Genomic DNA, 25,671 nt, shown 5'->3' with positions numbered 1-25,671 from the left:
TGTTGTGTGTTTGTGTAAGAGAACAATGGAACACTGATTTCCGATAGAGGCTGCAGGATAAAGGCTCCGCACTGCAGCCTGGAGTAAATAACGCAGCGTTTATTGAGAAGAGGACTCGCTCCAGCCTTGCCCTGCATCTTAATTCCAGGTTTAAGGTGAAGATCCGGGGCGCTCAGGGCACAAAGACGCAGCTTAATAGGGTGGGAGTGCAGGTCTGCTGAATGGAAGCGTGAAAAACCAGAGACAGAGAGGCACAGCTCGCACCCCCGTGGTCAGGAGGGGGAAGGCTGTTTGGCTTTTACCTGTTAAGCGGTCGCAGGCTGTGGAGTGGTTGTTGCACTGGCAGGGCTCGCAGGTGGTTTCGTTGAGGCTGTAGTAGCCGTCACTGCACCGGTCGCACTTGAGGTCCGTTACACCAACTTTACACTGGCATTTCCCATCGCTGCAGAGAGAAACAAGCTGTGAAATGGGGCGTGCCACGAGGCATCCCGCGTGCAAACCCACGGCCGGTGGCTGGAACGCTCGTGCAAAAGCAGTCGTCCTTACAGCGCTTCCAGCAGGGCACCGGGAACCATGGGGCCCTCTGGGAAGCCTCGGACCAAAACCATCCACCAGGATGCTCCGAGAGCCTCCGATCCCGGCTCCTGCAGGTGCTCGGATGCCCTGACGCCCACGCACTCACATGGCGTCCTCAGGTCTCCCCACTGGGGTTTCGCCCCAGGCAGATGTCATCCACCTGCACTCGGGGATCCCGTCACAGCCACAGTAAACCCCTCCGCCCAGGAGGCCTCTGCCCAGCAGGAGCCGGGGGAGGACCGCAAGAGGGGTCACCCCGAGGTGTCCCCCGCAGCTCACCACAACCTGCTTCCTCGGGCACGAGTCCACACAGAGCGCAGCACTGTTAAAATCAAGCGCATTGACGTTGGTTGCTGTGACGGAGCGCCAGGAGGGTATACAAGGCAGGAGCTGCCCCGATTCTTTTGGCTTTCCTTGACAGTCTCTGCATGTAGAGGCTTCTAACCTATTCCTTTCGTGAGCGACTTTACACACCGGCAGCATTTATGCCTAAATCACCAAGAAATAACATAAAAGGCCCCGTCAGCCCCGTGGCACAGTGACTGCCAGCTGCAGCCCTTCCCTCCTGCACTCCCAGGAGCTGCCGCCACCCGAGCGGGGCACAGAAATCCCTCTCCACATCTCCATCAGCCCTGGGGTAAAACCAGCCCTGCGTGCATAGGGAAGCCACAATAAAAAAAAAAAACTAAATACATGCAATTTGGTCCGCTCCAGGAGATGGGGTTATCCACAGCGGCGGCTCAGCGTAGGTACCACCACGGAGCACCCCTGGGCACCACAGGATGCACTCTCTTGTCCTGTCCTGTCCTGTCCTCTCCACCCTCCTCACCCCCTTCTTTAACTCCACATTTCAGGGCTCGCCGTGCCGGCACGTCGATAAGCCATTGTTCTCCCTCGCTCCTCCTGGGGAAGGGCGAGTAACGCACCATTTGTTTCTGAAAGCCCCTGGAAAAATGCGTTGATTAAAACTAATCGAGGCTGAGGCTTTAAAAGGCCTGATGCGCTGCGGATGCGGTGTTTTTAATTAAAAGGCAGGAGATTGCGATGTTTGGGGAAGACGCTGCTTCTGTGAGGAATTACCATAATTTAGTATTTCTGTCGCTCGTTTACTTGCCAAAGGAAGAGGAGATGCTCAAAGGCACACCAAAATACAGCCGGCAGCCCAAGAGGCCGCACAATTAAATACTTTCAGAACACGAAATTTCAGGCACATTTAATGGGCCGATTACAAGAAAAAGAAACGCGGTGTTTCCTTGCTCTCCAGCCCATTATCTGGGACAGCAGCAGGCAGACTCAGAATTCAAAGGGATGCTGTTGAGCAGCTCAGGCTGTCTGACTTTTAAAAAGCTTTTCACAAGACCCAACATTAATCCAAACGCTGCCACAGTGTTTAAAACAAGAGCAAACAAAAAGCAGTCTGTTTTTATTTGCTTCTGACCACTACTGGGCAGATATTCCTGTAAGCAGGCAGGGGATGGGCAGAGCCAAGAAGGGAAAAACAGCCAATGGGGGATTTCCCTGGAGGCCTGGGTGCCCCGTTTTATTCCCTCCTGTCCCTCGTTCAGGCCTTTATTTCGGTGGCACTCTCCTGTTCCTCTGGCTGGCAGGCTCCCACGTCATTTTTGAAAGGTTTGCTTCCCCGATGGCTCTGCTGGAGCTCCACGCAGCATTTTGGGGGCAGCGTCCCTTGGTTTTACTCGTTAGCTTAAAAATAACAGGAAAAAAAGCTTTTTTTAAAAAAAACAACGGTTTTGGAAAGTTTGGTTTTAATGCCTCTCAAGCAGACCCTTTCTCAACATGTTACATATGGCCCAGAGCCAGGTTCTGCATGTGCAAGAATTAAATCACTCAGCAAATATAAAGCTTTGCCTGTGGTCATTGCTCCTATAGAATAAAGCCCGCTTACAACGCTCCTTTTCATAGCTCCAGCCCAGTAAAGGCTGTCAGACACTTTTTAAAGCAAAGGTCAATGATATAAATGCATTGCGACCACAGAAAAGTCCTGTTAACAGACCGATTGTGCCCATAAAAAATCCAGAAACTTGAAAGAAAAGACCCACAGTGTAACACTCGCACAGTGAGAACTGAGCTGGAGTTTGAGCCTAAGCCAGGAATTTCTTTTTTGGGGGAGGTGGGGGGGGAGGAGGGGGAAGGGAACGAAACAGTTTGATGCAGCAACATCAATTGCTCAACTCGATTTCAGATGATGATTAACTCCACCGAAGCCAGCCAGGAAGACTGCAAGGTGACACCTCTGAAATCCTGCCCGGCCCGACGGCGCAGAGCATCACCCAGCTCACTTCCAGCCCGGACCGACGGCCAGGGACGGACACACGGCCGGGACGGGCTGCGCCTGGAAGCACTGGGCAGCAGGGGAACCCACGGCCTTGCAGCAAGAAAGAAAATAAAAGCCTTACGATATCCGCGGCCCGCGACAGATCGCCGTGTGCAGCTGCAGCCGCGCTGGGTTCCCAGACCTCCGCAGACACGGCCCTAAGCGAGGGGACAGGGCAGGCACGAGGCGGAGGAGCACAGCCTCAGGGCTGCCCGGAGGCACGCTGTGCACGGCTTCACAGTGTAACAGAAAACCCTTCACGAGCTCTAATGGTTTATTTTCTTCTCCTGTTTTTTTTGTTTTGTTTTGTTTTGTTTTCCTCTCCCAAGGAGGAGAAATTCATTTTGAATGTTTTCCCAGCTGCCAGACAAACCTGGATGCCCAGCTGCCATTGAGAGCCCAGGAGCTGCCGGACCAAGCCCAAGCTGACCAAAGTGTCCCAGCACTGAGGTTTTGTGCCTTTTTTAGTGTTTCTTTATTTTATTCTTCAAGACTGGCAGGATTTTGGAGCAGATTAAGAGAAGGAGGGAGCTCCCACGGGTCTCAATTGGGACACACCGTGTGGATGGGCCACGCGAAAACTCCCACGGCTCTGAAGGAAAGCTCTGCCAAAGACATTTCCCATCTTTCTGCTTTCTGGAGCACAAAGCAGGCCCAGCACCATGGCACAGCATCGCCCAGCACCACAGCACCGCCCAGCACCACGCTGCTTGTCAGGAGCTTCTCCCTGAGCTGGTGAGCCCCAAAACTGCAGGGCAGGGTGACGGCATGTCCTGAGCCCCGCAGCGTCCCCAGCTTCACCTGCCTGTCCCCTGCCAGCCGCTGCTGCATCCACGGTGGGCGCAAACCTCCTGTGAGTGAGGCACATCGTTCATCCCAGCAGGGCCGAGGTGTGCCCGTAACGCACACCATTACCAGCGACAGCGCTCCGTATGAATGAGGAGCAACGCGCCGCCGAGCCACGAGCATCTGCACGACAACCCTCGTGCGAAGGCTTTGTCGCACTTTGATGGGATGAGACAAAAAGGGTGCTGCAAGAGACGAGGAGGATTGAGAAGAGACGTTGCTACAAGCGGTGCGTTCGTCCAGCGAGTGCGGCTTCTTTTGTGCTGGTTCTCTGCGGTGCCTGGCAGCACCGGGGGATGGATGAGTCCTCCTGCGTCCTCCTCACCCCCTGCGAACCGAGCCCTACAAGACACGTCCACGGAAAGCCCCGGCTATTAACACCTGCCCTAAGCAAACCGAGAACCATCATAACGCACGCGTTGGTTTTCCTTTCGGCCAATTCATTTGAGTGTCAACACGTGGGGAAACGGCGAGCAGGAAAAGCCCCGTAATAGCACACGGCCGGGTTTCGCCTCCCCGCTCCCTCGGCTCCCCGCGACGCCGCTGGAAGCCAAACCGCTTTCGTGGAAGCGTTACCGCAGGCAGCGAGCCCCGCGCCCGGCTCTGAGCCGCCTTTGTGGCGGGCAGAAGAAGCGGGGCTTTATCGCGGCAAACATTGGGCCATTGTGCGCCGCATTCCTCGCTTTGTGCCGGGGGACGGCATCTGTTTAGACGGCAGCCCTCGACAGAGCGGGGACCCTTCACAGCTCTGAAAGGCCGCTCTGTAAATGTCAAAGGGACACCTTGTCCAGCCGCCACCGCCTCCCCCCGACCCTGCCGGGGACACCCTGCGTCACGGAAAAGCCGGGCATCTCCTGCCCCGGTGCCCCCGGCACCACCCGCGGGGACTTGGTGGCAATGGGGAGACCGCGATGGCCCCGGAGAGCAAGGTTGGATGGGGTCCCCTGTGGAGGAGCAGTGAAAGCCTGGCTAAGTGCAAAATCCCAGCCCCATAGGGTGGGTCCTGACAGCCCAGATCATCCCCTAGAGATGAGGGCAACACGGCCATGGCACGGCCAACCTGGTGCAGAAGACGACACATCAGTGGGGAAGGCAGGGAGAAGGGGCTGGTCTCCACCGGTCCCACTGGTTTTGCACAGCGTAGCCCCTCCATCCCCTAGACCTCTACTGACACCTCCTTGCATGGGATAGGAAAAGGCACGGGCAACAAGCGTGGCCCGAAATCTGGCTGGGCACCACCTCCCCAAATCCAGAATTCAGCCATCAGAACTTGTAGAGCCGTGCCGGTATTTTTTTTGAGGGCAGTCAGCGTTCACCAGAGCAGCAAGTCTGCGAGAGGCAAGAGGAACGGCGAAGCCTGTTGGAAAATCAGCAAAATACCAGGATTTCTGAGAAGCCCCAATTACTGTAGGGGAGATGATAACAGCCTGCCGCTCACTGCCGCTGTGCCTGATCGCTCATCCGTTCCCCTCTCCCGTCTGCAACCTGATAAAAATGGGTGCAGGTACAATATTTACCTGCCTGAGGGGGGAAGAGAGAGGGAGAGCTAAACCAGATGCAAAAGATACAAGAATCTGTAATAGAAGAGAGATTTCGATAATTAAAGTATGCAGAAAAATATGCTCTACCCGGGTATTCTGCATTTATGACGTCCACATGCAACAATTTCCGCTACGAAAAAAATCTGTTCTTGGCAGAGGGCTGCTGACGAGGCATTGCTCGGAGATAATGAGCCACCACTTGTGCTCAGGCGATCTATAAAAGAGAGCACAGTCCTTCTGGAATAGGGGAAAATGTGCTTTTATGGGGATGGTTTTTCAGAAGTCCTTGGGAAGTTGGGTTTCCAGGGCCCAGTCTCTGAAGGGAGCAGTGCCTGGTGTGGTTTATGGGGCTGCTAAGGTACAGCAGGATGGAACCACCCCTCCCACCCCCCAAGAAAAAAAAAAAGAAAAAAAAAGATATTTCCAAGAGTGTGACGACACGAATGGCATAAAATGAGAATTTTCTTTATGCAAAATGCAAACTCCACTGCCTTCCCTCAGGCAACCCTGCGTGCCTGGCTCCTTCCTGCCCAGGCTAGGGAAGCTCCACAAAACCCTTGAATGTCAGTGGCTCTGCATTTTAGTCAAACACGCCGTGATTTCCCCCATGATTTCTTTGCATCTTCCCACATCCAAACACCTCCGCAAGCCCGGCGAGCCGCTCTCCCTGCCCAGCTCCCCCAGAGCCCCCAGCCCTCATTCAAAGACCCTCACAGAGGACATTGTCCGGTGCTGCTGACCTTGCTCCCATCAGCAACGCTCTCACAGATCCGTGTGAGCAAGGGTCAGCAGCGCAGCCTCTCAAAGGAGCAGCCCACCACAAAGAAGGCACAGAGGGACGGATGCTGCCCCGCCATCGGTGCCCCCCTTTCAGCCTCGCAGCTCCAGGGCACAGCCATGTACAAATGCTCTCAGGGACGCTCCGCTTTAATTCTTTTTAATGGGGACACAAAGCATCAGATCCCCTCGAGGGGGCAAAACATCTCTGAATTAACGCTTTGGCATTTATATGCATGATCTTTTTATTTTTTTTGTCTTTTTAGAACGGAAGCGAGTGACAGCAGCTCCTCAAACACGCCTTACGCCGAGCCTGTGGCACGAAGCGCGGCTGAAGCCAGACCCCACGCCGCAGAGCTGCGAGGAGCAAGGAGCGGCTGCTGAGCTAGCAGAAGAGCAGCGTGTTTCAGCTCAGGGCACAAGGCAAAGCAGCTGTCAGCTCCAGGCAGCACGTCGCAGCTTCTGCTTCCCATCACCCCTCTGCTCGTGGGGAAACTGAGGCACGGGCTGATGGAGCGACGTATTAAATTTGCAAAAGCCCATCTTGACATACACCTCTTTTCATTATGGACAACAATAGTACATTATACGTGTCTAATTTAGAGGGGTTTTTTTACTTTTTAAAGGGAACTGGCAGTGCTAGCGTGAGTTGGATGGTTAGCCCACGCCAGCCAAACCACCCGACGATCCTTACGCGCCCCACGGCAGCCACAGCTCCCGGTGTTCACCAGCACGGGCAGTGCTGCAGTAGAAGATGAGGTGCACCACATCACCTTCCCTGCGATGGAGAGAAACTAACCATAACCACACAAGCAACTTCTCAATACCCGAAAGCCTCACCAAGTGATTTTCTCCCCTCTCGCATCAGCCAGCAATGTCTCTGAAGACAGAAATAAAAGAAAACTTCATAGAAAGGGGAAACAGCAATGGGAAACTGAGCCCTGAACCCTTCTGCAGGCCAGCACCATCTCACAGCACCTTCTCCATTATCACATCCCAAAACACGGGGCGCGAGAGCAGCCGCATAGGGGGATGCTTGCCCACGTGCCCCCACGAAGAAAAGCCGAGTCCTACGTCCTGCACTAGGAAAGCCTTGAAGAAATGCCTGGTAGGAGGTAAACGAGGGCAACGCCACCAGTCCTCCCAGTCATGGGGCGCAGGGAGGCACTGGGATGCTTTCCGGGTGGCCCTGCCCTGTCTGCAGCCCGGCACGGGGCTGGCTGGTGCTGCTAGCAAGGGAGAAAATGCAAAGTCATTTGACATCTCCTCCTCTCGCAGGCTTGGTGTTACACATAATCCTGCTTCGTTAATTAAGCCAGGCAGAGGACAGGTCTGCACAGGAAAACTATTTCACCATAGATTGAAATAGCTGTGCCTGTGCAGCTCCTCGTGTGGTGCTCGGCGGCAGGAGGAGGCTTCCCACCGAGCCCAGCCCCGTTACTCGGCCCCCCGTGGGGAGAAGCTGCTGGAGCATCACCTCCACCAGGCAGGGCCAGCCCTGGGAGCAGGAGGACGGGTGGGCAAAGCACCAAGTGCTCTCTGCTGGAGGTGCCCAACCGATGGTGCCAGGGACACAGCTGGTGGGGGCAGCTCCTGGCCAGGACCACATCACCACGGGGCTGGGGCCACCACGGGCACCATCACCACCTGCCCCCACCAGGGGCTTTGGTCCTGAGGCTCGGACAACCCCTTGTGCTCAGCCCGTGCTCCCACAGGAGCCCTCGTCCTCAGCTTCCCCTGCTCCACGACCCTGAAACTTCAGCTTTTCTTCTCCCTTCCTGTGGACCCAGGCCACGGCTATCTCCAGCGAGCACCCGCACAGCCTCCAAGCCAGCAAAGCAGGGTTTGTGCGAGGAGCCCAGGCGTCACCACAGCGGGGACAGCTCGCTCCTGCTCTGCAGGATGCGTCAGCCCCGCGCGGCACCGGGCCAGGCTCCGCGCCGCAGGGCGAGAGCAGCCACCCAACGCGGCTGACTCACCGGCACGGAAAGCCTCCGCCTCCCAGGGGGGACTCCCAGATAAGCAAATAAGAATTATAAATAAATAATTTTTTTTTCAAAACAGCAACCTTCGATTAGTGGCTCTGGAGCCCATTCACAGAGACAGCGTGTCAGGTCAATGTTCACTCCCAAAGTCAACGATCTGCCTCAGGAAAGGGATTTATTTATTTATTTATTTATTTTTATTTGATGGTCTGCATTTGCGGTCTAGTTAATAAACAGTGTATTTGGCTGGCCAGATGGCACAAGGATAGAGCATGCCTGGAAATAATAATAATAACCATCATATGGTGGTCTTTAAAAGGCACTTTTGCACAAGCCTGAGCGAGCTGACTGAGACATATCGGGCATGTTTTGTGTGCCCCAAGCACTCAGCCTTCAGGCAGGCTGTCCCTGAAATCAGCCACTGGCGGAGCTGCTCAGAGCCTGAAACACTGCTGCTGCTTCACCCCAAGACTCTTCTGAAGAGCAGGCACTTTTTTCTTAAGCCAGCGTGCAGGAATTAACTTGTGCAAGTGAATGTTTGGCTGGCACTTTAAAATATAATAATAATAACAAAAAAAAAAAGCGGACAGCTGTCAGGATTTTTTTTTTTAAACATCAACAAAGCTGGAGCTGGCTGCTGGCGCTGGGCCATGCTGGCACGCTCCATCCCGAGCAGGGGCTGCCCCGTGCGCTCCTCGTGCTGCAGATCACCGCACCCGGTCCCCAGCATCTGCTCTGCCCAGCTCCCAAGCCTCTCTCCTGGACGTCTGTCTCCTTATTTCTTTAATTCTTGACTTTGTTTTATTATTTCTCAACTTGTTTTTTTGCTCTGGTTGTGACCAGTCCCTACCGCTGTGGGAACGAGAGCAGTGATGATTTAGTGCGGGTGCAGCGGGCAGCACCCCAGCCCTGCAGCACAGACGGCTGACCCAGTTCTCCTCTCTTTAAATACCTAGAGGTCATTTCAGCCTGTGGCCAACCTCACGGAGCACGCAGGAGAAACACAGAGCAATCTATGCCACCATCAGTCCTCCTCTCTCCTCCTGCCCAAGACTTTCTCCCAGTTTTGCCCCACGCTCCCTCTTCTAAACGCCTGAGGATCCATCTCCCCCACGTTCCTCAAGGCTGCAAAACAATACAGCAATAGGAAGAGCTAGGGACATTCTCCGCCACTTCTGGGTCTTCTCACGTTGGGATGGGGCACGAGGGCTCACCACGTGTACCAGCTCCTTCTCCTTCACACCTCGGAGCAGCCCACCCACAGCTCCCGGGGCGCTTCCCGCTGGCGTGGGCGGATGGCACCCACTGACACAGGTCGGGACAGGAACGCTCCCTGCCCCTCGGCTCCTGCCTCTCCAGGATGAGATTCCTCCAATCTGCCATGCTGCCCCGTTTGTCTTTCCATCAGGTCCCACCAAACTTGCCTTTCCTATTCTGCGGCAAACCCCGACTCCTCTAGGAATATTTTCCTACTGCTAAAAAAGCAAGTGGAAAACTCCGTCCACCCCCAAGAGTCAGTTTTTTAGTAGGAAGGTCACTGATCTAGGTTCTGATTTTTCATAGCTCATGCCACCAGGGAAACACAGCATTGAAAGAAAAAAGAGGGCCATCAACACCGGGCTTGGGTGCTTGGAAAAAACAACGCATGAAGTTATTACAAACAGCATGCCCCTGCAGAACATTGCGGTTCTGACTCAGCACCAGCCTTGGCAGCAACGTGCAGGTGTTGAGCACGCAGGGAGCCCAGACCAAACCCCAAAAGACAACAGGACTGATGCCAGCGCAGCAGAAGCTCACGGCAGAGGAACATGTTCATTATACGACAGCTCAGGAGCATCTGCGGCAGCTTTCTTGACGCAGAGAAGGCGCGGACGAGGCTGGGTTAAACGCCGGGCAGGGCAGGAGCCAACGCTTCTTTCACAATGCTGAACAAAGGCAGACCGCAGCGCAGTGCCTGCCCCTGCTGCAACTGATCTCCCTTCAGAAAAAAGCCTCCCCAAAGCCTTCTGTGCCAGCCCAACCTCTGCATCCCTCCGGGCGGCCGCTGTGAAGGCAGCCTGGTCCAGCAGGGGCTGCGGGATGCACGAGGCGACAGAGGAGAGGTCCTGCTGACACTCAGGGCTGAAGGGTGCCTTGGCTCCTCTGTGGGCTGCCAGGGCTTTTGCCATAGCTACAGATATTTTTATAATCCAGATCTTGAAAGAGAGGAAGAACATGCTTCGTGAATTTTTGTGAAACTAATTTCCTTCCTGTGTTTTTTTTAAATGTTTTAATTTTTTTATATACTAGAGCCAGATGATACAATCCATTCTTGCCTGCTCGGCACCCCAAATCCCCAGAAAAACCACCCCAAGATCCCCCCAGCACCCTGGAGCAGGGATGCTCAGCTACTTACTCATCGCAGCTGGATCCGATGGCACCGGCGGGGCTGCAGCCGCAGGGCAGGCACCGCTGCCGGCTGGGGTCGGGGTGGAAGCCCTGGGCGCAGCTCTCGCAGCGCGGCCCCGTGTAGCCCTCCAGGCAGACGCAGTGTCCTGGCGTGCCGTGGCAGGAGGCCGCGTCGACGCTCCCCACGGCGCTGCAGTTGCATGGCTCTCCTGCAAGAGGGAAAGAGAGGCTGAAGCCAGCGTGCTGGGGGTACGCGGGGCTTGGGTCATACGCAGGGGATGGGTATAGCCACTTAAATGCATGTATATACACAGAGAATCATAGAATAACCTGAGTTGGAAGGGACCCCCAAGGATCAGAGTCCAGCTCCTGGCCCTACACAGGACCACCCCAAAATCAGACCCTAAATTTGAGGGCATTGTCCAAATGCTTCTTGAACTCTAGCAGGCTCAGGGCTGTGACCACGTCCCTGGGGAGCCTGTTCCAGTGCCCGACCACCTCTGGGTGCAGAACCTTTCCCTAACCCCCAGCCTGACCCTCCCCTGTCCCAGCTCCATGCCGTTCCCTCGGGTCCTGTCGCTGTCCCCAGAGAGCAGAGCTCAGCGCCTGCCCCTCCGCTCCCCTCGTGAGGGAACTGCAGGCCGCCATGAGGCCTCCCCTCGTGAGGGAGCTGCAGGCCGCCATGAGGCCTCCCCTCGTGAGGGAGCTGCAGGCCGCCATGAGGCCTCCCCTCAGGAGGGAGCTGCAGGCCGCCATGAGGCCTCCCCTCGTGAGGGAGCTGCAGGCCGCCATGAGGCCTCCCCTCAGGAGGGAGCTGCAGGCCGCCATGAGGCCTCCCCTCAGGAGGGAGCTGCAGGCCGCCATGAGGCCTCCCCTCAGGAGGGAGCTGCAGGCCGCCATGAGGCCTCCCCTCAGGAGGGAGCTGCAGGCCGCCATGAGGCCTCCCCTCAGCCTCCTCTCCTCTGGGCTGAACAAACCACGTCACCTCAGGCACTCCTCAGGCATCTTGCCTTCCAGTCCCTTCACCATCTTCATGTACATATCGTATACATTATAATAGATACATATATATAATCACAGTCATTGTTGTCTGGTTACATGGCTCCAGGAGCTGACCAACACTTGGTGGTGTAACATGAGGATAAAATAATTGCCCCGACCCTGTGCAACCCGCTCTTGGTGACCCTGCCTGAGCAGCAGCCTGGGCCACAGGACCTCCAGAGGTCCCTTCCAACCTCAGCCATTCCGTGGAAATTAGCAACAGGCGGCAAACCCCCTAATTATAAGATCCGGCATTTCACAGCACGGAAACACCTCAGGTTTACCAATAGGATGTCTTTATGACAAGGACATACACGGCATACCTACACGATGCACTAAGTACGACCACTGTTCACTGAGAAACAAAACAAAATCCCCTGAAGACCAGAGGGATTTGAGCTCCGTGCGTTTGGGGCTGAGCATCTTCCACCTCCCATCACAGAGGTCTGTCCTCTGGAAGTCTGTCCTCTGCTCTGGGAGCACGAACATGCCTTTAACCACCAGGGCAGCGGGGACCTCCTGACCTGCAGCTGCCACCCTGCCTACCACACAACGGCCACCATCAGCCCCACCGCAAGCTTTGGGGCCCCACACACGTGCTTTGGGGACACTTGTTCTTCACAGGGCTGTGGAGACCACACACCAAAAAAAAAAATCTTTTGAGCAAGTGGTGCCTTTCGAGCCATCCCCCACTGTATTTCTCATAATATTGTGAAGTACCAAACACACCAAAGAGAACAACCTCCCCAGCAATTTGTTTCTGACACGAGCTTTATCTCCGCTTCTTCATTGCAAAATATTTGGTGCCTTAATAATTTAAAGGCTTTCGCTGCCAAGTGTGAATTATAAACGAGGATTATTTTCTGAAGTAGCGCATAAAGCATCAGGGGCTTTACGCAAGCGTTGCTGTTTGTTTTTGCCTGAGAAAAGCCATATTCGGGGCACTGCACAGAGGGGAGAGGCCAGGCCCCCGGCCCAAGAAAATCAGGCTGAAACAAAGATCAAATCACGCCAAGAAGGCACACGACTACTGCTCCACATCAGAGCTAGGATTTAAGGTCATCCAACATTGACACCGCACACCTGTGCCCCAATTGTGGGGACTGGAAATGGCTTCCCAGGCCAGACAGGTCTTCAGCAGGTGCCTGCACTGAACCACATTTAAAACCCAGGGACTGCATGAAGATTCATGTATTAATCTATAAGTGATCTGCTAAAATTCGACCACAGTGAAGCCCTCAAAAAGTGCCTTTGGAAACAAAAATCGCACGGTCTCCCACATTGCAGAAGCACTGTAGAAGTTTCCCTGATGGCTGTTGTTGCCCTTTACTGGTAGCAGGTTATAGGGCAGTTTTCTCTGAAGCCCATGAATTACGCGTGGACTCTTCAAGAAGTAATGGAGTCCCCTTCTCCCAAAAGTGCCAGGACCTCTCTGAGCAGCAGCCAGCCAGACTTGCTGCTTAATACCACGCTGCGCCTTGACTGTTTGTTTTCTTCCAACATGAATCACAGAAATACAAGTTATTTAGCTTTGTTACCCCATCAAGACATCTAGAGTATCCCTATGGAAGTTATTTTGCACCTACACACCTGCGAAATTGCACCTCAATTTTCTTCAATCTAAGCCAGCAAATAGGACAAACACCTCAAGATCCACAATTAGCCACTCCAGCATCCACTTCAGATAATGAGCCCAATTCCCGTCTCAATTATTCGAGTGGAACCTCAGCGATTTGGGCACTTGGGCTTCTCCCAGCCAGAGCGAGCCACGAAAACCTGCCTTGAGCCAACACGGCACCTGCTCTGCAGTTTGTCAAACACATCAAAACAAATTTTCAAAGCTTGCTTTGTGTTGCAGCTGAGATAGGGCTGTGCCGAAGCAGGTTTATGAGCTTGGTTTTGTGGCCATGCTGCACGAGGGGACAAAAGAATGCTGTCCCCACACACAGCACGCTGGCAGGAGGGGGAAGATTTTGGCTGCACGTTACCTTCAGAGGAAACCAGCCATGGCAAAGAAGGAAAAAACAGAAGTCGGGGAGCTGCGTATATTGGCAAAAGCCTCGCTTTTCTTTAGCCCTTTATCGAAGGACTGCAGGTGTCCATCAAAGAGGATCCGGCCATCGCCACGCCGTGGAGCAGCTCCTTGGGATCGTCCCCGGTACTTACAGGAACCCAAGGGGAGGTGAAGGCAGGGATGGATGGGACAGGCCCGGGAGCTGCGAACCCGAACAGCCTGGCTGCACAGTGCAACCGACTCTGGGTTGATCTTGGCAATGGCACCGGCTACAAAAATGAGTTTTCTTTCCTCCGGCAAGGCTGTTTGCACACTGAGACTCCCTCAGGCTTGGGGAGCTATACGCATTCCAAAAACACACCAGCTAACTTCACGGTGCCTTTTTTTTTCCCCGTCTTCCTCTTTTGCAGGTCAATACTGCACAAATTCGGGTCAAAACCTGGGGGCGACTAATTTCCAGCAGCCAAGCTCGATGGCACCACAAAGCACCAGCTCCACATTCCCTGAGAGAGCAAGAAATGCTGCAGTAATCCAAAATAACGCAGGCAAAAAGAGCTTTGTGTTGGCAGGCTTGGGGGGGGCACCTCCTGCTGCTGCTGAAACAGGAAAACCTGCAAAATAATCGGACCCGGGCACCTGGTATGGCACCGCAGGGACAATACTGAAGAGATCTCCCAAAAAGGTGGCTGCCCTGCATCCCCCAACCCTCTCAGGGGATTTTTGGGAAGGGACAATGCCCACATCAGGAGGGAAGCATCACATGTGGTCGTCCCCCCCAGAACAAAGACCCGCTCTGCTGTGACCGTCTGACACAACCCCACTGTGCTCTAAATGCCCTTTGGTGGGGAAGCAGAGTAGAAGCAGACAGCAGCATTAAAACCCGGCAGCGAGCGCAGCGTCGGGTTTGACATGATGATGTACCAGACTATGAAAACCCCAGGCTTAATTCAAAAGACACTTTGTTGTCCCGACGGCAGCCGGGTTGGAGGAGGCGAGCGTGATCCCCAGCCAGAAAGGGAAAGCGGCAACGAAGCCTCTACCTTCCAGATCTGGGAATACATCAAAGATGACGAGGACTGGAGGAAAAGATTAGGGAGCGCTGCCCTGGCTCCTGGCCAGCGCCAGGTACTCAGAGCCTTTATTCCGTTTTGTCAAGCGTGCGTTTTGCTTTTGAAGGTAACCTTCAAAAACACCTTACCGAGAGGTTTTGCAAAATGAAAAGGGACGAACAAAGGTGGATGCAGCCCCGAACTGCCCCGTGCCGGGATGCTCGGCCTTGGTTGGAGGCCCCGGGTTTGGCAGGGCATCGCCACCAGCAGCAGGCACGGGCACAGCCTTCTCAGGGCTGTGGCTCTGGTCTGAGCTCCTGCACCGAGCTCTCCCCGACTTGCCGCAGTCGTTTGCCCTCACTCTACCTTGGTTTCCCCACCCGCGGGGTGTTCACACCTCCAGGGCTCCGAGCTCCATTTCCAAAGCACCGAGGTTTCCCTTCCTTCCTTCCCCATGCAGCAGCTCCAAGCTCTCGGCTCTCAGTGATAAAAACCACCACCTTCGCTCGTGAAGGTGTTGGCAGGCTCTAATTAATTAACAGCCCAGTGACATTCCGAGCTCCCTGAATAGAGGCACTATAAAAGTGTGCATCCTTCCCACACGCTACTCCTTCAGCAAAAAAAGGAAACGCCGCTCCTTGCATGAGCTGCATTTTAACCTTCGCCGTTTGGTGCCGGATCCAGAGGCAGGGGAGTGACAGAGCAGGTCTCCAGCAGGAACAGAGCAGGTCTCCAGCACGCTGCAGCGACGGACACGCTGCGTGGAGGACCCATATTTAACGTGCAATTACCGTTAGCTGCAACCCTGAGTTGAGTAATTATTACGCCAAAGTCAAACGTTACTAATAAACTGGCAAAGAGGTATTTCTGCGTTGTTTTTTTTATGGCATTGGGTACGTGCCATCGCTGTAGGATTACAGAAAGTTCCGCTCAGCAGCATCAACACAATGAAGAACCCGCTGGAGCTGCACGCGGGCTGACGGATCAGGCTGCATCCTCCAAACCCCGAAGCCCCTGCAATGTCCCAGGCACCCTCGAAGCGCGGTGCCAAGCGAGGAACGCAGCGCTGGAGCTGTCCTCTGCACCCCAGCCCTGGGGCTGCTTGCAGCAAGGATTTCGAATGCGTTAACCACCCTGCCCCCAGTCTGCTGTCCTGAAGGGCTCGTTGCAGCACAAACATCCTTTCCTCAATCCTTTTTTCGTGTTCTTTTGGACTCGCAGTGCTTTGAGCCTTCGGATGTATTTTAAGCGCGATTCCTTCTTCCAACCAAGCCACTTAATGAGTAAATAATTTAAAAGCGGATGAAATATTTACAAATGGCAAAAGAAGAATCGCTGTGAAACAAGTGAAGATGTCTGTATAAAACCATATTTGCTGGGGACATCCTCAAACAACCTAAATCCTGAATGAAGTCACCTACTCGCTGGGAGCAGAAACATAAAATCCAATTTTTTGGTAGAGAAGCACAGACATGAAGTCCCGGGGATGCTATCCATTGCCCAGCTCTGAAAACACCCTGATTTCATGCCTGTAGGGGTATACGCTGGGCATACACCGGTGGATCCTCGCGCTGCACTGCTCCGACCCCCCAGGTGTTACAGCAGCACCGAGCCCATCTCCTGCTCCCTGACCGCGCACTCGCCGCACGTGACGGCATCCCGTCCCTGGGAAGGCTCAATTTTAGCGTTAATTCAGCACAGGTTTCTGTCCCCCGCACTTCATTGCAAGTTCAAGCCCTGCCTTCTCTCCCCTTCTCCCTTATTTCCCTTTCTCAATCCCTCTCCAGGCACAGTTTCTGACAGCACAGGAATAAAAGGATCAGGCAGCAGGTTTAAAACAAGCTGTCCAAAGCCATTTCCTTTCCCCTTGCAATTAAACCGTGGAACGCATTGTCAGGGGACGTTCTGGGAGCCAAAAATACACACGGCTCCGAAGGAGGACGGGATACGTGCAGGGCAGCCGGGCCCGCGGGCAGCGGATACACGCAGACCTGGAGGAGACGTGCGGGGCAGGATCATGCCCTGCCCCGTTCCCTCTGGTGTGACCCAGATGGTGTTTGGGATCCTCCCCGTCCCCGCTGGAGGGATGTGGCTCTGGTGCTCCCCCAGCGCATCCCCCTCAAGCAGCACGGCCACTTCCCCGGGGAATTTGTCCTTGTGACAGCCCCCGAGTACTCCAGCACGAGATGTGGGGTAACGGGAGCGAACGGGAGCTCCACCTAGAGCTGGGGTCTGCTAAGGGAGAAGCCCAACCCAACCTGGCCTTCGTGCGGCCTCACTGCACCCCTTCCTGTCCCTTCTACCAGTGCCACCTCCACTCAGTGAGCAGCTCGAGCTCCGGGCTGAGCTCCGCGTTTGGCTTTCGCACCGCTCCACGCAGCAGCTCGCTACCAAACCACCGCCACCAAAACACCGTGGGTGGGGGAACCGCTCCCGCACCCAGGGACTCGCAGCAGCCCCCAAGGGGCAGGTGCTGGTTGGGCACGGTGCCCAGCACCAAAATCTGCTGCGGGCTGAGCAGAGAGGAGCCGTCGTGCCCGGCTTCCCGCAGAGGGGCGTGCTGCCAACGCCCGGGCTCTGCTCGGCACAGACCGGCAGCCAACGCCGGCGGTGCAAAGCGCATTAAAGCGCTCCGAGCTGCCATTTAGTCCCACTTGGGGCTGCGGCGCAGTGCCAGAATGGTAGGAGGGGGATCCCTGAGTACCCCCCAGAAGTTTACATGCATTCCTATAAAACTCCTCTGTTACTCCGTGTTAATTTTATTACGGAGCGCATCTGCTCGGGGCACTCACAGCCCCCTCCAGCCCTGCCCCACCGTCAGGCACGCCGCTGGCAGCGCGGCCCCGCTCCTGGTAATGCTGTTAAGAGCTTTACAGGAATCACTCGTGCTGTTCCATAAAAGGATTGCGTGGGTCAACAGGGGAGAAAAAAACAAGGATTTCTCAATGCTTCTACACCACTTGTAATATCGTTAAAAGATTAAACGTATTTGTCGAGGAAAATTAAATCAGATTAAAGCCAGCTCTTATCACTTGGAAGGAAACACAAAGTCAAGGTGCCAGCGCTCCGGGTCCCCAGCAGCGCTCTCCAGCAGCGCTCCTCTGTGCTCGCCCTGTGTTTTGGGAACGTGCGGCACAGCCCCTGTGCGGCTGCCCACTGGCTCTCGGCCACCCTGCCCCACCAGCCATGAGCTCCTTTCTTTCGGTCGACCACAGCCATGAGCCTCAGGCCTTACCCAAGGCAAAGTCTCGTAGGGTTCGTTATTTTTATTCCTCTCCTGCACCGGCAATCAGGCAGACAGGCTTTTGGTTTCCTAGCAGGCGGTGAAAGCTCCCCCGTGCAGCGCAAGCTCCGAGGAATTTGTTGTTTTCCCAGCCTTTTTGATGCGGAACAAGTCAGCAACCCGCACGGCAAGCGTTGCACCAGCTCCTCCCGAGTAAATGGGCATGAAAGACACCAGACGCGCAAGTGTGGAACCGGTGTGAGACCGGAGGACCAAACCCTGCAGGCACAGGCAGAAGAAACCAACAGCTAACACAGAGACAGCCACGAACACGGCGCTGCTCCTGCCCCAGGAGACAGCAGGGAGCTGCCGGGATCAGCCAGGGCCAGGCCGTACAGGGAAGGCTCCCAAAGCACTTCCAGGGCTGTGCGAGGCTGCCCGTGTGCCCCGGGGAGCTGCCGCACGCGGCCAGACCCTCTGCGTCCTCGCGCGGTATGTGAAAGCAGGCTGCCTGCGAGGAGGAACGCGGCCCTAAAATGGTTATGGCCCAAGCAGCTACAGCAACTTCAAACAGAGCAAATAAATGCTCCGGGATTAAAACCTCAACAACTTTAAAAAGAGATCAGCTCCTTTTAATTAATTTAGAAATAGTTCTGCTGGCATTTTCCTTTAGCTGGCCATATTCTTCCACTAATATTTTCACAAACGCCTGCAACCACATAAATATTCCGTGTTTCTGTTTAAAAACCCCAGCGCTGTTGGGTTTTATTTTTACCACCCAGTGTGTGTGACACAGCCGAACTGGGAGGTTGGAGGCAATGAAGACAAAACATAATTTGGGCAAACACCTGCCAAAGTAGTGTGCGGCACCCCTGGAAGCTCCCCTGACACAGCCGTACGCATCTCTTCCTTCTGCAGCACCTCTCGGGAAACCTCGGTCATCGCGTCAGCAAAATCCATCGGACCGAAGATCAGCCAGCTCACATGGGACGGGGCTGGGAATTTGTTAGCACACTTCCATTTCAGTATCTACCCACCATGTCCTAGCAGAGAGAGGGATTAAGAAAAGCTGCATGAATAACAGGCACTCTAATCATCTGTTGAAGGCTCTGCGTGCTCAGATCCCTGCAAAAAGTAATTAAAATCACAAACTTTGCTCAGCGCTGTGGGGAATTGCAGCTAATGAACGAACGCGTTAATTTATACCAGAGCTTTACCGCCGCTACCGGGGAAGGAGAGGCAGGAGCCACCCTTCCACGCACTCGCACTGGGGCTAGGGGCCTTGTTGTGAGCGTAAACGTTGGGAAGCCACAGGCTAGGAGCCGAGGAAGGAGAACGATGCCTCCTTCCCCGCCTTGGGGGGGACCTGGGCGCACGTGGGCATCCCTGGAGCAGGAGCAGTGGGGCAAGCAGGGCTGGGATGGGACCAGCTGGAGAGTGAAGCTGAAGAGAAGCTTTCCCAAAGCAGAAGAGGCAGCGAGGAGCCCAGCCCACCTGCATGCCAGGCTGGTGGAAATCCCATCCATCACCCCATCCATCGCCCCAGCCAGGCTCCTCCAGGGCAGCTCCAGGCTCTGCGTGGGCTGGCACTGCTCCCAACACCTGCCTTACCCACCCTCACCGCCAGCTCCATCCTGTATATACACACACCTGCAGCGCTGGCAGCCCTCAGGATGGTCCCTGCAGGTCAGGATTTGTGCATGCTAACAGGACGCGGTGGGGAAGGCTGTGCCCTTGCCCCTCACCCAGTTCCTTCCCCAGTTTTCAAAAGCCAGAAATATTTCAGATGTTTTCCTGCAGCGAACGCCCCAACCTCCCCAGAGCTGCAGGGAACGGGCCCGTGCCACCACCAAAGAGGACAGCAAGAAGCTGCTGCTGGGGCAACTGGTCAGAAGAGCCAAGAGCAGAAGCAGAAGCAGCACGGTGGGCTGGTGGCACCGGGGACACGGAGCCCAGCTCCCGGCCGAATAGATGGGAGCACTCAGCTCGGCCTCTGGCACGCCGCATCGGCTTCGCGCCCAAACGCGCCGGCTGCTGACCCAGCACGAAATGCCTGCCGCCGCCGAAAGCCCCGCACACGCTTTGTTATCTGCGGAGCTTCTCCCTCGAGCCTGCTTCTGCAGTTCATTTGTTGACAACGATTCGGGCGCCGTCAGTGCTGGTACAGCTGGTGCAAAGCACGCGGTGCTCCGCTCCGCCGGCTTACAGCCACAAGACACCTCAAATCCACAGTCATTAAGGACAGCGACGCCGCAGACCTGCGCTTTCCACATCTCCATCGCTAGGAGAGTTACCAGCTGGGAGGGATTTTTGTTCTCCAACCCCTCGGGAAGCCCAGCGTGCAGAGGACGGCTCCTTTGCCGCGCTGACGAAGCCGGGCCTTGCCTCCCCCTTTCTGCAGGAGCTTTTTGCACACCTGCAGCCTCCTGCTTGTTCCCCCACCACGCAACCGAGGGCATAAAGCCACCACCGGCTTAACTGCACAAACCATCAAAGGCGGCTTCTAAACGCACGTGGGCTACAAGCCAGGCGCTTTGTCCTGCCCGCAAGGGACCACTCTGCCCAGCTACAGGAGCTGCTTTCCGCCCGCACCTTTGCCTGACCAGATTAAAAACAAGCTGCGCTGCTGCGAGGTGTGCAGCCCTCGAGAGCCTTTCCCCTCCGGACCTCGACTGCTGACAGCGCCTGCAGGTGCAGCAGCTTCTCCTCTCCCGAGTCCTGCGGACTTCCGAGCCCCTGGAAGGTGCTCTCGCTCGATGGAGATGCTGGAAGTAACCGCGCAGGCATGCGATCGATCAGTACGAAAATGCCTTTTTTTTTTTTTTCCTCCAAAAGGAGGGAGAGGACAGACTCGCTTTGCAGGGCCACAGGCTACTTTATGTTTAAGCCTGTGGAGAAAATCTGGAATGCAAACTTCCATCAGCATCTCCAGCAGGTGCCCAGGGCAGCTCCTTTCAAGCTTCAGCTCCTCCACTGGAGCAGCGAAGGGACAGATCCTCGAACAAAGGCTTCTTTTATCCACAGTGTTAATAAACACTTTCTGAAAGCGTTAATAAAGAGGCTCTTTACGGAGCCTGAGGGTAGACCCCCCCCCCCCCCAGTTCCTCTCAGCTCCTTGCGTTTTCAGCTTGGAGATCAGGTGGAGCTACAGGAGCAGAGGGTTCATTTCCAGTACACTTCAGTGGTTTTCTTCTACTGTAAGTAAATAAATGCAGGCTTCTACTCATCACAGCAAAACAGCGAAGTCTCTTCCTTCCTCTCACTCACTCCAGCGCCCACGCAGAGGAGGACCAAAGAAAACCTTCAGACAGCCCAAAGCCCCCGAGCCCTGACTCTGGAGAGCTCGGCTCCAAGTTTAATGGAGGTATTTTGTCTCCTTGCTCAATCAGTGGAATTACCACAGCAGAAACTCCACCGGGGGAGAGGGATAGCACGAGGCATGAGTAATCACAACTGGTTTCAGGCAGGCTTTGCCGTTTGGGTTCGGTTTCAAGGCTGTGACGACACAACGCCACGGGCGAGTTTGGAGTCGCCGTGCCTCCTGCCAGCTGCAAGCCACGAAATGCTGCGAGCACGGTGAGCCGCTGGGGCAGCGCAGGGAGAACGCCCTCCGAGAGGGGCCGAGAGAAGCTTTCCTGCTGGGCGTTTTGTAACACGGCCCCGTGCCGGCCCCGCTGTGCTTGGCGTGGGACCCGGCGTCGTGCTTGCTCCCCGCTCTCATCCGGCGACGCTCGCGCCCTGTTTCGGAGCTCCTTCAGCCCTTGCTTTCATCCAGCACCAGCAGAACTGGATTGAGGATATGGCAACGAGACAAAACCTGTTGGCAAACCTTAGGAGGAGACGTCAAGCATTCAAAGAGGGAATGGAGATGGGCCAGGGCATGCCACGGAAACAACGCGTGGATGGAGAGGTGGGGATCTGCAGCGGGACAGCCCCCATCGTCTTCTGGGACCTCTGCCCCGGGGTCCCCAAGGAGGAGGGGATGCCTGGGTGCATCCGAGCTCTCCTCCAAGCTTTCCTCCTCCAGCTGCAGTGATGGCACAAGGCCAGAGTACAATCCCACCGTGTGCCCGGGGCAGAGCCCATCCGCAGGGGCTCCGAGGGCGCCTCCACTGCTCCGAGCTGGGTGAGACGTGCCCCTGCCTCCCCGCTCGCCTTTGCTGTAAATCCCCGGGCCCTGCAGCAGATTAATGACTTCCATCAGGGCTGCAGATCGGCTTTTAATTTCTCTCTTCAGTCATCGTTCCGCTAGCGACACTGACGGTACGTCCAGCCCTGGCTCCTGCCTGCATTTATTTAACTTCAAAACAAAAGCACTTCCATTGAGCGAGTTCGGCAACTGCAAATAAACAGCGTGACAAAGTCTACGCACAGCCCGCGAAACCTTCACAACAGAGCCTGTGCCATGGGGGGAGCTGTGACCTACCCACCTGAGCACCCAAAGCAACAATTCCAGGAGTACAACGCGCAGGAGCCTTGTCCAACGGAAGACCCAAATCCTCTTTAAATAGGTAAAACAAGAGTGAAAATAAGCAGGATGCCCGTGCAGCGCTGCCAGCCCCAGGGCAGCACCGTGGCTCCCAGTGCGAGGAGCCCTCGCGGTGCCCACTCCCCATCCTTGCCCATCCATCACCATCCCAGCACCAGGCAAAGGCCACGCCTGAGCCAAGACCCCAAACCCAACCCCCTGCCCCGTGGGGTCAGAGCCCAGCCCCGCACGGCATCACCCCAGGAATCGCAGCGGAAGGCAGCAGATTTGATTTTGGACTGGCAAAGCCGAGCCCCAGTCAAACAGATGCTCCGACCCCGGGGTCTGCAGCCAGGGATCAGCAATAAGAGAGGCATTCACGCTTCTTTTCCAACCATCCTCCAAGTTCCAAGGGCTCTGTAATGCTTTGAACAAAACACAGACTCTGGTTTGGTGTGGCCAAGGCCGCATGCGCTCATAAATGCGTTACCTGGCGGTGCGAGGTGTCGGCTCTGCGGCAAGAGCCACCCAGCTCACGCGCCCGGCACCACACCAAGCTTGGGGCACTGGTTCGAGGCTGAGGGACCGCATAAAGGGACGGGAGGTGGAGAAGAAAGACAAAAGGATCGATTCCTCTGTCTGCAAGCTCAACCTCAGCACCCACACCTCTTCCAGGAGCTTTTCAAGGGGTTTGTAGCTCACGAAGGGCAGCAGCCTCTGCTGCGGGCACCCCGACACCGAAGCTGGGCGCTGGGGCAGGTCCCCCCTGCTCCATCTCACCCAAATCCCACCTTGCTTGGCAGGGCAGCCAGCATCCGAATGCCCCCTTAAAAGACAACTCCATCGCTTGTTTCTTTTCCATTTCAGATGGATTAGACTTGCTCAAAAGCCTCCCCTGCAAAGAAACAAGTGCAACGCGAAAGGGAAGGGAAGGGAAGACCCAACGGCAGGGCGTCAGCGATAACTCACGTCAGCAGGCGCGCTGCTGACAGCTCACAGTAAACTTCCAGGAGGAAAAAAAAATGCTCCGAGCAAAATAGTTAAGTCCAGACAAATGTTTGTCGTTCATTATCTGGAGTCAAGCTTGGATTTCTCAACAGCGCAGCCGAGCCAAAGCGAGCGCGTTAATAATAAAACATTTTCCAGGGAGCTCCACGCCGGGCGTGCAGCCTGCCCTTGAAGGGAGAAAGGCAGGAGGCAGGTGGAGCCTCTGTTTGCTTTTCCCCGATAACAGGTACTGAGCTGTCCACGTCACGGCGCTTTTATCACCGGCTGAAGTCATTGGCACGGCGTGGCTCCGGCTGCTCCCCGGCACACGGCGCAGGGGACAGCATGCAAGGTGCGGGGGGACCCCGAGTCCTGCCCCGAAACTGGGATGGGGCACTGCTGGAAAGCACTGCTGCACGCACCTCAATTGTAACTTCATTATTATTTTGATATACACACAAATAATAAACTAATAACTTCATGCAGCCACTTGTAGGGAGATGGGGATGGCCATGGCGATGGCCACGGCACCTGCAGCGCTCAGAAACAAGGCAGATCCCCGAAAGCCGCCCCCAAGCACCGAGGAGGACTGGGGAAGATCTGGCCCCGGGAGGAAGGCAGAGCAGGACGGGGTGCCTGTCCCCAGCCGGGGCAGCCACAGCCAGAAGACACCCGATGTGTTTGCACCAAGCAAGCAAAACCCAGCCCAGAAAGGAGCCGGTGCGCTTCAGCCCATCGCCCAGGTGTCCTGCGAGCCAGCAGCTCGGTTTGTAGGAATCTTACCCCAAAATCCTGCTTGCTGCCCCAGCGCTCGCTGCAGTGCATCCCTCCTGATCCCCAAAGAGATGGCTCTGCCTTTAGCTTGGTACCTCCCTGCTTTGGGGAAGGGGAGGAACACCAGGAAGGTATTTTTTAAAGAAGTCTGTAATGTTTTCTTTGTTCCCAGTGACAAAAGGCAAGAGTTACGGCTGGCAGAAAAAGGGATTTTCTATCCCAAAGGAAGCTCAGGCTTCAAAAACACATATACGTGTATATCTGCTTGGAAAGAGGGAAGGAGGAAAGCAAATCACTGAAGGTTTTCATGGAGCAAGAAGCACTGAAAAGTTTGGTGGGAACAAAGTGTCGAGTTTAAACTGGTTTCAATGGAAAAATCCACAAACGGAAAAAGCAATCTTTTCCATAGCGATAGATATTTTGCTGATCTCGACAAAAAGCCCTGTTCACAGGAGGGGAAAAAAAGCCTCACTTTAAAGGTTTTCTGCACACATTCCTGAAAAGCGCAGTGAGGACGCAAAGCAGGAGAGCATCCTCGCAGCCCTGCTACTCCTGGCACGTGGCGCGCCCCGAGAAAAGCTGCAGCGACAACGTTCGCCACGGACCGAGCAGGTGGTAGACAGGGCAGGAACAAAATAAATAAATAAAAAGCATCCTCCCACCCCCTGCTTTGCCCCCGGGGAAGGGAAATGTCAATCCTTCGGCTCCCAGCTGGCGTTCCCGGTTCCCAGCTCGGTTCCCAGCTCAGCTGAGCCCGGCGGTGGGGACGGCCATGGGAAGGGGGAGCTCAGCACCAGCGGCACCGCAGGATGCGGTGGCATTCCCCAGGATGAACCCAGCCCCGACCGCATCTCGCCCCGCAGGGAGGGAAGCTGCGGGTCACACAGGTGCCACCCCAGCAATTAAAAGCCATTTCGTTAATAGCAACCGGCCCCAGACGTCCCGTGACAGGCTACAGAAAACATTCGTTGCGCCCGCCCCATTCCGGCCCGTTTCTGCCTCAATCGGGCGTCGCAGGACGGGTGCTGGTGCCGGGCACCAGGAGGGCCGCGGCAGCACCTCGACGGCCCCGAAACATCAGAGCAGGCAATTCCGAGCGATGAAATGCTCGAATTAATAGCAATAAAGCCTAAGTGTGCCGCGTGCGAACGGCAGAGCGCTGCTCGGGGAAAGGAGCCGCGAGACCTTATAAACCAGCACAAGACGAGACCACTGGGAGGGGAAAAAAAAAAAAAAAGGCACCAAAACAAACAGTCCGTTTCGATAGCTTTTCCACGAGCAACAGAAACAAAGCCGGGAACACATCAGAGAATCATCATTTAGCACAGATCAAACAGCAGAACTCGCACATTAAAAATACATGCAGCATTAATCAGCCACGCGGAGTCACACAGCACCATTTCCATAAATAATACGGGATCAAAGCAGCCCAAGCAGCCCTATCAGTTAATATAGGCAGCCAGTCAGTCAAAATCGAGGGAAGCTGCCCGAAAACGGCATAATTCGCCAGGAATAAAGCATCTGGGAAGCAGCACGACCAGTTCAGCGGGTGAAGGCTACGGGCGGCCTCATAATTACACGGGGTGATGCCAACGGATGGAAATGAAGGGTTAACGTAGCTTCCAAAAAAAAAAACGGGGGGGAAAAAAAGGAAAAGAAATTCAGCT

The 25,671-nt window shown here is 55.3% G+C and overlaps 1 protein-coding gene across 1 annotated transcript in view; it reads right to left on the bottom strand.

The window, feature by feature from the left end:
• MEGF9 (multiple EGF like domains 9) overlaps window positions 1-25,671 on the bottom strand; it is a 44,541-nt gene that overhangs the window by 12,918 nt on the left and 5,952 nt on the right. The window contains exons 2-3 of the mRNA XM_066981038.1: window positions 10,456-10,657; window positions 303-442 (exon numbers count right to left, since the gene is read on the bottom strand). Coding sequence (XP_066837139.1) covers window positions 303-442; window positions 10,456-10,657 — 342 coding nt within the window. The remainder of the gene's footprint in view (window positions 1-302; window positions 443-10,455; window positions 10,658-25,671) is intronic.

This window comes from Anser cygnoides, chromosome 20 (genome assembly GCF_040182565.1).
Source record: "Anser cygnoides isolate HZ-2024a breed goose chromosome 20, Taihu_goose_T2T_genome, whole genome shotgun sequence".
Taxonomy (NCBI): domain Eukaryota; kingdom Metazoa; phylum Chordata; class Aves; order Anseriformes; family Anatidae; genus Anser; species Anser cygnoides.
The sequence above is the reverse complement of the archived record's forward strand: the minus strand, read 5'-3'. Positions and strand labels throughout refer to the sequence as shown.